Source organism: Salvelinus fontinalis, chromosome 1, assembly GCF_029448725.1.
Source record: "Salvelinus fontinalis isolate EN_2023a chromosome 1, ASM2944872v1, whole genome shotgun sequence".
NCBI lineage: Eukaryota > Metazoa > Chordata > Actinopteri > Salmoniformes > Salmonidae > Salvelinus > Salvelinus fontinalis.
This window is the reverse complement of record NC_074665.1, coordinates 74173794-74185023: the sequence shown is the minus strand read 5'-3', so window position 1 is coordinate 74185023 and position 11230 is coordinate 74173794. Positions and strand designations below refer to the sequence as shown.

At 46.4% G+C, this 11230-nt stretch overlaps 1 protein-coding gene across 3 annotated transcripts in view; it reads left to right on the top strand.

The window, feature by feature from the left end:
• The first annotated feature begins 1037 nt into the window (after window positions 1–1037).
• The window catches only part of cdc42ep1a (CDC42 effector protein (Rho GTPase binding) 1a), a 23413-nt gene continuing 13220 nt past the window's right edge, over window positions 1038–11230 (top strand). Inside the window, exons 1-2 of one of the 3 annotated variants that reach the window (XM_055932911.1) lie at window positions 1038–1228; window positions 10016–10499. In XM_055932911.1, the coding sequence (XP_055788886.1) occupies window positions 1205–1228; window positions 10016–10499 (508 nt within the window). In that variant the 5' untranslated portion in view covers window positions 1038–1204. Of the gene's footprint in view, window positions 1229–7598; window positions 10500–11230 lie in introns of all 3 variants that reach the window. The other 2 variants (XM_055932925.1, XM_055932917.1) reach the window with 2 other exon arrangements.

Sequence of the window (11230 nt, the reverse complement as noted above, 5' to 3'; positions counted from 1 at the left end):
ACTGTATCAACAGCGGACTAAATAAAAAAATATTGTTTTTGAGTGGATGTTCCCTTGCAATCAGTGATAAGATGAGGAAGGGTGTTGGCTTGGTTTTAACAGTTGTGCGGAGTTGGTGTGTGTGTGTGTGGTATGTGTGTTTGTGTGTGTGTATCTGTGTGTGGGTGTGTTGTTGGGGAAGTGGTAAAACATGAAGAGGGGGTGTCATCATCACTGTAACAGCCTTGCCAGAAGCTGGGAATTTGAACTATTTAGCAGCCAGGACATGAAATGCTTTGAAGACCATCTGAGGATACTTCCTGTTGATAAGGATGTAGTATCCCGTTGAACAGGTCAGCACACACTGTACATAGATTTTTTCTATTTATCTTTTATTTTGTGTTATTGACTGTACGCTTGTTTATGTGTAACTCTGTGTTGTTGTGTTTGTCGCACTACTTTGCTTTATCTTGGCCAGGTCGCAGTTGTAAATTAGAACTTGTTCTCAACTGGCCTACCTGGTTAAATAAAGGTGAAATAAATCAAATTAAATAAATTCAAAAATGGGCTTTGGATGCCTCTGTGGTGCTTTCTAAAGAGATATTGGAAATCAGTTTCATTACTCTGTGCCATGAAAATTGAAGAATTAAAGAAATAAATCATATAATCTATAAATACATTAATCTGTTGGTGTTTAAAACGTCACAGACTGAGGATAGAGACAGGTTTATGGGCAGAATGGTTTAATTTTACATCAGGCTTGTGAGACCTGAGGGTTTTAAACGGTAAGTATAGGCAGGTCAATTGATAACTCGTTTTGGCAGATGTAGCCTGCCCACTACAGCTTCAGGTGTACAGGTGTCTTTCCTATATGATGGGACATATAAAGATTAATCATACTGTAAACGAACCCTTAAAAACCTTTGCTCATTGGGGCTATATTTTGGAATATGTCTTGCAGTTAGAGAAGCGTGCTCGTTCATACAGTATATTCCCCTTGCATGTTCCCTGCTGCTGATTCGACGATGGCCTCGTCAGTTTTTGACTTGCCCGCCCTCTTGTTCACCGATACTCTGTTGGAGCTGACCGCACTAGCCGCGTTTTGCAGCTACGAGACCGGCTACGAGAAGTCACAGTACTTTATGATACATTTTGAAGTATAAATACGGATTTTGTGGGTTATCTAAAAAAAATACTGGCATTTAATCGTGTCCTATCTGTGTCAATGTCTCTTAGCATACTTGCCCAGGTAAGTTTTTCTTTGCGCTCTACTTTTTGTTTTGCTTATGCAGTTGACAATTTCGTTCGGCTAACGTTATTTGTTTAATAAGTATGAAGGCTATTCATTAACCTTCTATAAATGTAATCTCTCAAATATCCATAGACTCACTGTGTCAAATGAAAGTAAAGTACGGAGAAAAGTTTTTTGTTTTGTTTAAATTGTTTAATGTTACCTAACTGTCTTCACAATCAAGTCATCATATTTTATATCTGGAACTATGTATGCTGCCTATGTATACCGTTCTATGGTCCTGTAGCCTAACTTTAGCCTAACATGCACATATGTTATTGTGGGAAAAGTGTATTGGGTCTGTCCATAGATCATTTGTCATGAAACATAATCTGGCCTGCAGTATATTTTAGGGTTGCTTGTGTTGCAATATATAACAGGTCTATGCTTAGGTCTTATCAGATCAACAATATTGTCCACAAATTATATTCATTATAAACTGGGTGGTTCAAGCCCTGAATGCTGATTGGCTGAAAGCCATGGTATATCAGACTATATACCACCGGTATGACAAATAATTTAGTTTTACTACTCTAATTACGTATGTAATCAGTTTATAATAGCAAAGGCACCTCTGTTATTACACTGTTGCATAGGGGGACCCACTAACTGACATATCAACACATTAATGATGCAGCCTCTCCAAATGTCAAGGGTAGCAACACTACTTAAAACAGAGGTGTCATTACTCTGACCTCATTAGGGAGATCAGCCAATATAATTGATTGGAGAGCTTGTTAGCTTCACAGCTATGAAACACTAGATGAATCAGGCAGATCAATGGAGAGAGTAGGCTCTGCGGTAACATGTTTGTTACTCAATAGCAATGTGCTCTTGGTGCTTAGCTTGCAACACTAGGCAGGTCTAATTGATCTATTCAGTAGACCTGTTTAAACCATCACATGCCTCTATAGATTTTTGGTTTTCAGTTTTGGCCAGGCGCCGGTCTTACTTGTGCATATTGGACCCAAATGACCGAGCAAACCCCTCAAATCTGAATCTGATGATGAGGTATTCCTTACAAGTTGGCCTTATCCAATGCGATCCCTTTATTTTAACCCTGGCCAATTGTACTTGTGCCCCACATTCCTCCCATGTGATCCCTTTGGCAGAGACAGAACTATCTACATTTATCCACAATCTTTGATTAACGCAACCAGGAAAATGTAAATTTAAGAGGTGTGAACTCCCAGTACGGGTTGGAAAGAGAAAGAAGGGTAAAGGGGGGTGTGTGGGGGGGGGGGGGGGGGTAGAGAGAGAGAAGAGTAAAGAGGGGGGGTTGGAGAGAGAGAAAGAAGGGTAAAGAGTGAGGGTGGAGAGAGAGAAAGAAGGGTAAAGAGTGGGGGTGGAGAGAGAGAGAAAGAAGGGTAAAGAGGGGGGTTGGAGAGAGAGCGAGAGAAGGGTAAAGAGGGGGGTTGGAGAGAGAGAGAGAGAGAGAGAGAGAAGGGTAAAGAGGGGGGTTGGAGAGAGAGAGAATGGTAAAGAGGGGGGGTTGGAGAGAGAGAAAGAAGGGTAAAGAGTGAGGGTGGAGAGAGAGAAAGAAGGGTAAAGAGTGGGGGTGGAGAGAGAGAGAAAGAAGGGTAAAGAGGGGGGTTGGAGAGAGAGAGAGAGAAGGGTAAAAAGGGGGGTTGGAGAGAGAGAGAGAGAGAGAGAGAGAGAGAGAAGGGTAAAGAGGGGGGTTGGAGAGAGAGCGAGAGAAGGGTAAAGAGGGGGGTTGGAGAGAGAGAGAGAGAGAGAGAGAGAAGGGTAAAGAGGGGGGTTGGAGAGAGAGAGAATGGTAAAGAGGGGGGGTTGGAGAGAGAGAAAGAAGGGTAAAGAGTGAGGGTGGAGAGAGAGAAAGAAGGGTAAAGAGTGGGGGTGGAGAGAGAGAGAAAGAAGGGTAAAGAGGGGGGTTGGAGAGAGAGAGAGAGAAGGGTAAAAAGGGGGGTTGGAGAGAGAGAGAGAGAGAGAGAGAGAGAGAGAAGGGTAAAGAGGGGGGTTGGAGAGAGAGAGAAGGGTAAAGAAGGGGGGTGTAGAGAGAGAGAAAGAAGGGTAAAGAGGGGGGTTGGAGAGAGAGAGAAAAAGGGTAAAGAGGGGGGTTGGAGGGAGAGAGAGAGAAGGGTAAAGAGGGGGGTTGGAGAGAGAGAGAAAGAAGGGAAAAGAGGGGGGTTGGAGAGAGAGAGAAAGAAGGGTAAAGAGGGGGGTTGGAGAGAGAGAGAGAGAAAGAAGGATAAAGAGGGGGGTTGGAGAGAGAGAGAGAGAAAGAAGGATAAAGAGGGGGGTTGGAGAGAGAGAGAGAGAAAGAAGGGTAAAGAGGGGGTTGGAGAGAGGGAGAAAGAAGGGTAAAGAGTGGGGTCGGAGAGAGAGAGAGAGATAGAGAGAAAGAAGGGTAAAGAGGGGGGTTGGAGAGAGAGAGAAAGAAGGGTAAAGAGGGGGGTTTAGAGAGAGAAAGAAGGGTAAAGAGGGGGGTTGGAGAGAGAGAGAAAGAAGGGTAAAGAGTGGGGGTGGAGAGAGAGAGAGAGAGAAAGAAGGGTAAAGAGGGGGGTTGCAAAGTGAGAGAAGGGTAAAGAGGGGGGTTGGAAAGAGAAGGGTAAAGAGGGGGGGTAGAGAGAGAGAGAAAGAAGGGTAAAGAGGGGGGTTGGAGAGAGAGAAAGAAGGGTAAAGAGGGGGGTTGGAGAGAGAGAGAAAGAAGGGTAAAGAGGGGGGTTGGAGAGAGAGAGAGAGAAGGGTAAAGAGGGGGGTTGGAGAGAGAGAGAGATAGAGAGAGAGAGAGAGAAGGGTAAAGAGGGGGGTTGGAGAGAGAGAGAATGGTAAAAAGGGGGGGTTGGAGAGAGAGAAAGAAGGGTAAAGAGTGGGGGTGGAGAGAGAGAGAAAGAAGGGTAAAGAGGGGGGTTGGAGAGAGAGAGAGAGAAAGAAGGGTAAAGAGGGGGGTTGGAGAGAGAGAGAGAGAAGGGTAAAGAGGGGGGTTGGAGAGAGAGAGAGAGAGAGAGAAGGGTAAAGAGGGGGGTTGGAGAGAGAGAGAAGGGTAAAGAGGGGGGTTCGAGAGGGAGAGAAAGAAGGGTAAAGAGGGGGGTTGGAGAGGGAGAGAAAGAAGGGTAAAGAGGGGGGTTGGAGAGAGAGAGAGAAAGAAGGGTAAAGAGGGGGGTTGGAGAGAGAGAGAAAGAAGGGTAAAGAGGGGGGTTGGAGAGGGAGAGAAAGAAGGGTATAAGGGGGGGCGGAGAGAGGGAGAAAGAAGGGTAAAGAGGGGGGTTGGAGAGGGAGAGAAAGAGGGGTAAAGAGGGGGGTTGGAGAGGGAGAGAAAGAAGGGTAAAGAGGGGGGTTGGAGAGGGAGAGAAAGAAGGGTAAAGAGGGGGGTTGGAGAGGGAGAGAAAGAAGGGTAAAGAGGGTGGTTGGAGAGAGAGAGAAAGAAGGGTAAAGAGGGTGGATGGAGAGAGAGAAAAAGAAGGGTAAAGAGGGTGGTTGGAGAGGGAGAGAAAGAAGGGTAAAGAGGGTGGTTGGAGAGAGAGAGAAAGAAGGGTAAAGAGGGTGGTTGGAGAGAGAGAAAAAGAAGGGTAAAGAGGGTGGTTGGAGAGGGAGAGAAAGAAGGGTAAAGAGGGGGGTTGGAGAGAGAGAGAAAGGGAGAGAGAGAGAAAGAAGGGTAAAGAGGGGGGTTGGAGAGAGAGAGAAAGAAGGGTAAAGAGGGGGGTTGGAGAGAGAGAGAAAGAAGGGTAAAGAGGGTGGTTGGAGAGAGAGAGAAAGAAGGGTAAAGAGGGGGGTTGGAGAGAGAGAGAAAGAAGGGTAAAGAGGGTGGTTGGAGAGGGAGAGAAAGAAGGGTAAAGAGGGGGTTGGAGAGAGGGAGAAAGAAGGGTAAAGAGTGGGGTCGGAGAGAGAGAGAGAGATAGAGAGAAAGAAGGGTAAAGAGGGGGGTTGGAGAGTGAGAGAAAGAAGGGTAAAGAGGGGGGTTTAGAGAGAGAAAGAAGGGTAAAGAGGGGGGTTGGAGAGAGAGAGAAAGAAGGGTAAAGAGTGGGGGTGGAGAGAGAGAGAGAGAGAAAGAAGGGTAAAGAGGGGGGTTGCAAAGTGAGAGAAGGGTAAAGAGGGGGGTTGGAAAGAGAAGGGTAAAGAGGGGGGGTAGAGAGAGAGAGAAAGAAGGGTAAAGAGGGGGGTTGGAGAGAGAGAAAGAAGGGTAAAGAGGGGGGTTGGAGAGAGAGAGAAAGAAGGGTAAAGAGGGGGGTTGGAGAGAGAGAGAGAGAAGGGTAAAGAGGGGGGTTGGAGAGAGAGAGAGATAGAGAGAGAGAGAGAGAGAGAAGGGTAAAGAGGGGGGTTGGAGAGAGAGAGAATGGTAAAAAGGGGGGGTTGGAGAGAGAGAAAGAAGGGTAAAGAGTGGGGGTGGAGAGAGAGAGAAAGAAGGGTAAAGAGGGGGGTTGGAGAGAGAGAGAGAGAGAGAAGGGTAAAGAGGGGGGTTGGAGAGAGAGAGAGAGAAGGGTAAAGAGGGGGGTTGGAGAGAGAGAGAGAGAGAGAGAAGGGTAAAGAGGGGGGTTGGAGAGAGAGAGAAGGGTAAAGAGGGGGGTTCGAGAGGGAGAGAAAGAAGGGTAAAGAGGGGGGTTGGAGAGGGAGAGAAAGAAGGGTAAAGAGGGGGGTTGGAGAGAGAGAGAGAAAGAAGGGTAAAGAGGGGGGTTGGAGAGAGAGAGAAAGAAGGGTAAAGAGGGGGGTTGGAGAGGGAGAGAAAGAAGGGTATAAGGGGGGGCGGAGAGAGGGAGAAAGAAGGGTAAAGAGGGGGGTTGGAGAGGGAGAGAAAGAGGGGTAAAGAGGGGGGTTGGAGAGGGAGAGAAAGAAGGGTAAAGAGGGGGGTTGGAGAGGGAGAGAAAGAAGGGTAAAGAGGGGGGTTGGAGAGGGAGAGAAAGAAGGGTAAAGAGGGTGGTTGGAGAGAGAGAGAAAGAAGGGTAAAGAGGGTGGATGGAGAGAGAGAAAAAGAAGGGTAAAGAGGGTGGTTGGAGAGGGAGAGAAAGAAGGGTAAAGAGGGTGGTTGGAGAGAGAGAGAAAGAAGGGTAAAGAGGGTGGTTGGAGAGAGAGAAAAAGAAGGGTAAAGAGGGTGGTTGGAGAGGGAGAGAAAGAAGGGTAAAGAGGGGGGTTGGAGAGAGAGAGAAAGGGAGAGAGAGAGAAAGAAGGGTAAAGAGGGGGGTTGGAGAGAGAGAGAAAGAAGGGTAAAGAGGGTGGTTGGAGAGAGAGAGAAAGAAGGGTAAAGAGGGGGGTTGGAGAGAGAGAGAAAGAAGGGTAAAGAGGGTGGTTGGAGAGGGAGAGAAAGAAGGGTAAAGAGGGGGGTTGGAGAGAGATGAACAGAAGCTATGGATGTTTGTTGAAGAAGCAAAAATGTTTTCTTAGTTTAGGAGAAGTGTTCCTCTGTTTTCCTTGGATTCAAATACAGCAACAGCTAAGAAGAATATAAGGTAATTGGATGTCGCAGGGAGAGTGAAGAAATGCAGTCTTATCTTGTATATTTGTTCACCTGGTTAAGTTAGTGAGAGAGGGACTTAAAAAAGGGACTGTAGTTTGGCAAGGAGGAGATGGGTCAAATGAACACTGGTTGGGATACCTATCGAGTCATTATTCTGACTCATTCAATCAATTAAATTAGAGATAACTGAGAGTACAGTATCTCTCCAGCAGGTTAGCGTTTTTTGTCATGAATCTTGTTCTGGAGGCAGCCCTAAACCTAACCCCAACCTTAACCCTGACCCGAACCACACTGCTAACCGTAATGCCTAACCCTAACCTTAAATGAAGAGAAAAGCACATTTATGTTGTCATACATTTTTACCATATAGCCAATTTTTTATTTGCCGCTTGCCCATCTAGCAGAAATCGCTCAGTTCTGCCTCCAGGGCAAGATTCGTGATAATAAACACCAACCCGCATCTCTCCAGTCTTTTGATCTAGCTGTGTGTTTGTGCGTGTGTGTGTGCACGTGGGTGCCTGTGTGTTTGTGTGTGTATCTCTCCAAACCTTGAGAACTTCATCCAGTACAGTGACACAGCCAGTCATGTATCTGCCATGCCTGTGAGACAAGGTGAGGCATGGTAGATGTTCACTGCCTGGCATGTGAGGTATGGTATGGTGGCGTGCCAAATGGCACCCTATTCACTACATAGTGCAATCCTTTTGACCAGAAGCCTATGGGCCTATGGGCTCTATGGGCCTATGGGCTTTTCTCCATTACTGAGGTTGACCCTACACAAAATTGACCATACCAGCTGCACTCCAAACACCAGATGATTTATGTTTCACTATATTCCTGTGTGTGCCTTGCCCATGCACCGGTACCATGACATACCATATATAACTTCCTGTCTCCCCCTCTCTCGCTCTCCCACAGCAGACAACATGTTTTCAGTGAGGCCAAGGTAGCTTCCTAGATCCAGATAACCAGTGGAGATTAGGCCTGGAAGAGAGAACCAGCACAGACCCATAGAGAGGGAGGTCAGAGCCAGGACAGAGCCCAGAAAGAAGGAGGAGAAAGGCCAAACAGAGGGAGTCTGGACGGTCAGACGAGGGGAAGAAGAGATCCAGGGATTAGGGGCTAATCCAGGCCACAACCAATCCCCAGAGAAGTCCCCCCTTTTTGCTTCTGAAAACACAGACAGCCGCCCGGATTACTGCATTAAACGTATTACCTTTTAGAGACTTAACATAACAGGGTTTGGTTTCAGCCCTGCTCAGATGCCTGGATATGCGTACCTCTGAAAACAAATGACCAGAAGGAGAGGAGGAGGAGGAGGACAGGGCAGGAGGGTGATGCTGGGACATATAGGAGACGTATAGGAGACATATAGTCGCGTGCCTTATAGACGGGTGGGGATAAACCTCTGTGCTACAGCTGTGTCTGCAGGAGTCAGACCAAAGGTCAACTAAGTGGCCCTCTCTCTCTTTCTAAGCCCCTCAGGACGGTAAGGACAGAGTCGACCCCCACTGAGCGTGGGTCAAAGATCCTCCAACTGAAACAGGATTACAGTAGAGCAGAGCTCCAGGCCCTTCTGTTAGTACAGTATGATGAGGTCAAGATACCTCTCCTCCTCTTGAAATACATGATTGAAACTGAGGAGTATCTGCTTCATATTCACACACAGGCTGAGAAGGGCATGATTGCTTTCGCCTCTGCGGCTCAGTCACACAGGAGAGTTAGTAAGAGATGTTGAGGTAGTGGCGTGAACTCTGACTGTATGAAGTCTGGTTATGACTGTCTGGTTTGTGCTCTCTAGAGGTTAACACTCTCAAATTCAACATCACACCTAATAGAAGTCTGGTGAGTAAACCCCTGGTACTGCTCTCGCTCTCTCTCCTCTGGTCTGTTTTGTGAGGTGTGCTTCCTCCCTCTGCTGCTCCTAGCTGCCCCTCTTAAAACGCCAGCCAGTCAAGACCTAGAGAAGACCTGGGACTGTAGTTAGGAGCAAATTGAAAGTCTGCTTTAACCGTGACGCGATTCCATTCAGAGGTCTGTTCCAAGTCATTAATAAAGCCAAGCTATTGTGCCTGGGAGGGCCTCGGCAGTGGAAAGCACTTAAAATAACCAGAAGACCTTGTCAGTGTACTCTACACTATCAAAATATTTCAGAAAGCGATATCCATTACTCCACTGGTTAAAGATAACACAGGAAAATGATTTGCCTGTCTCCTGCCAGTGTTGACCCATTGGTGTATTTTGTGCAATTAAAGTCAGATAATTGATTTTCTTAGCTGACTTTTGTCAGTATTTTTGTGCACGTTTGGCCAAAAATAAAGCACTGTTTTTATCTGGAGGAACATACTTTCCATGTTTGTATACAAGGTTTCTGCTGCTGGTGAAATTAGATTGAAGTGCTGAATGAGGGTCCCTACCCTGCTTTTAAAGACGGATAAAACAAGTATTTCAGTGAAATATGACGTGATATGATTAATTAGCACTCATGCTGTAGCAAGACACAGGACGAGAGAGAAACTACATACCCTGAAACTCCCAGACAAAAACCAGACTGACGTTTAATTTGTTCACGAGAGCAGCGACAGGAGAGTTACTGTGGTCTAAATTTAGAAAGTTCCAGAACAATGGACTTTGGAACCTGGAACTTTGATGTCTAACAGAAGAGCAGGGTCTGTAGAAAAAGCTGATTCAGTTACTTTCTAATGTTCCAGTTAGAAAGTGTTCTGCCAGACCCCTACCTGGTTCTATGTCAATACACCAAATCAATCTCTAGCAAAGAAAGTCCCCTCAGAATACCTAGACTGTTGTTATAGCTGAATTTGAGCCTCTTCTAGATTTTTTTGCTTCATTTTAATAAATGGTTCCAGTGTACAACCGCAGGAGGGATATTTGCAGCTGGAACTGGGCTTCTTCCTGAGCTGATGTTTTATAAACCCAAAGCCCAAAACAACTGTCGAGCCCAGCGTCTCTGACCACACTCAAACTGGAGGCGGATTCCAGGAACTGAACGGCATACTTTCCCCCTCCATTTCTCTCCACTTAATCCAGCTGGATATGGATGACAACAAACAGCAGAAGATGGGACTGAAATTGCAAACAGCACATGATAACAAGAGAATACAATAGATTTCTCCATTACTGAGGTTGACCCTACAAAACCTGTTGTTGAAATTCTATTCAAAACCTAAACGATCACGATCATTACTTTTGAGGCACACAATCCCCCTGGGAGCATTTCTAAAGCAACTCTCCAGTAACAGTTTCTCCAAAGATATTTGAAACTAAATTTTCATCCCATCTTTTAAAGGACTTAAAGGTATTTTTGTCATTTTTAGAAGACCATACCCTTGGCCATCACCATGAACCTGGGGAAGATCCCTGGGCTGAAGGGCCTGGTGGCCGGCTCTCAGGGGAAACGTCGTTTCAAAGGTGATCTCACCCTGGACATGATCAGCCCTCCGCTGGGGGACTTCCAACATACCATGCACGTGGGCCGCGGAGGGGACGTGTTCGGGGACACCTCGTTCCTCAGCAACCATGGGGGGGCCACCAACGGAAACGGGGATGCTGATTCTGTCACAAGCCCTGACAACAAGATTGGGGCGTTCTTCTCTCGGACCCTCCGGCGTGTTCGGAAGACACCAGAGCGTCCCAGGGGAGGATCCAAGGACCTGTCCCCGCCACCCCCTCCCATATCCCCCATTATCAAGAATGCAGTGTCTCTCCCCCGACTGGATGTGGACTCACCAAACGGCTGCCCTGCTAAAAACCTCTTCCCTGCCTCTCCTACCTCCCTGGAGGAGACCACTTATGGTTATGGTGAGTCTTACTGTATACCTACATTCACACACATATGCATATACACACACATATATATGAACACACACATTCACACACACGTATTCACACTCACATACACACACACTTCACACTCACATACACACACACACAAACATACACACATTCAGACACATTTGGAGTGGCAGGTAGCTTAGTGGTTAGAGCGTTGGGTTAGTAACTGAAAGGTTGCTGGATCGAATCCCCGAGCTGACAAGGTAAAAATCTGTCGTTCTGCCCCTGAACAGGGCAGTTAACCCACTGTTCCCCGGTAGGTATTGTAAATAAGAATTTGTTCTTAACTGACTTGCCAAGTTAAATAAAGGTAAAATAAATACAAAATATACACACATATTGAGATACATACTCACACTGTCTGTCAGTCATAGAAGCAGTAGCTGCCATTGGACATGCTGTAAAAACAAGCCACAGTAATTCACAGATTTTCCACATCTGTCATGATGAATCACCTTGGTTCATACACAACAACCCTCACACTCTCTCCAGCTTGTTGTGTGATAAGAGAGCCGCGCCAGACATGACTGTACTGCTATGTGTCTGGTCTGAGGCCCAGTGTGACTGACTGCCCCAGATTACAGTTTTTACAATCACTTTGGCACTAATTTCAGAACCTTGTGGTAATTTTTTAAAACTCTAGACACAAAACGGTCATCACTTATAACACAGGCTGTCCAATGTTCCAAACATTGCAT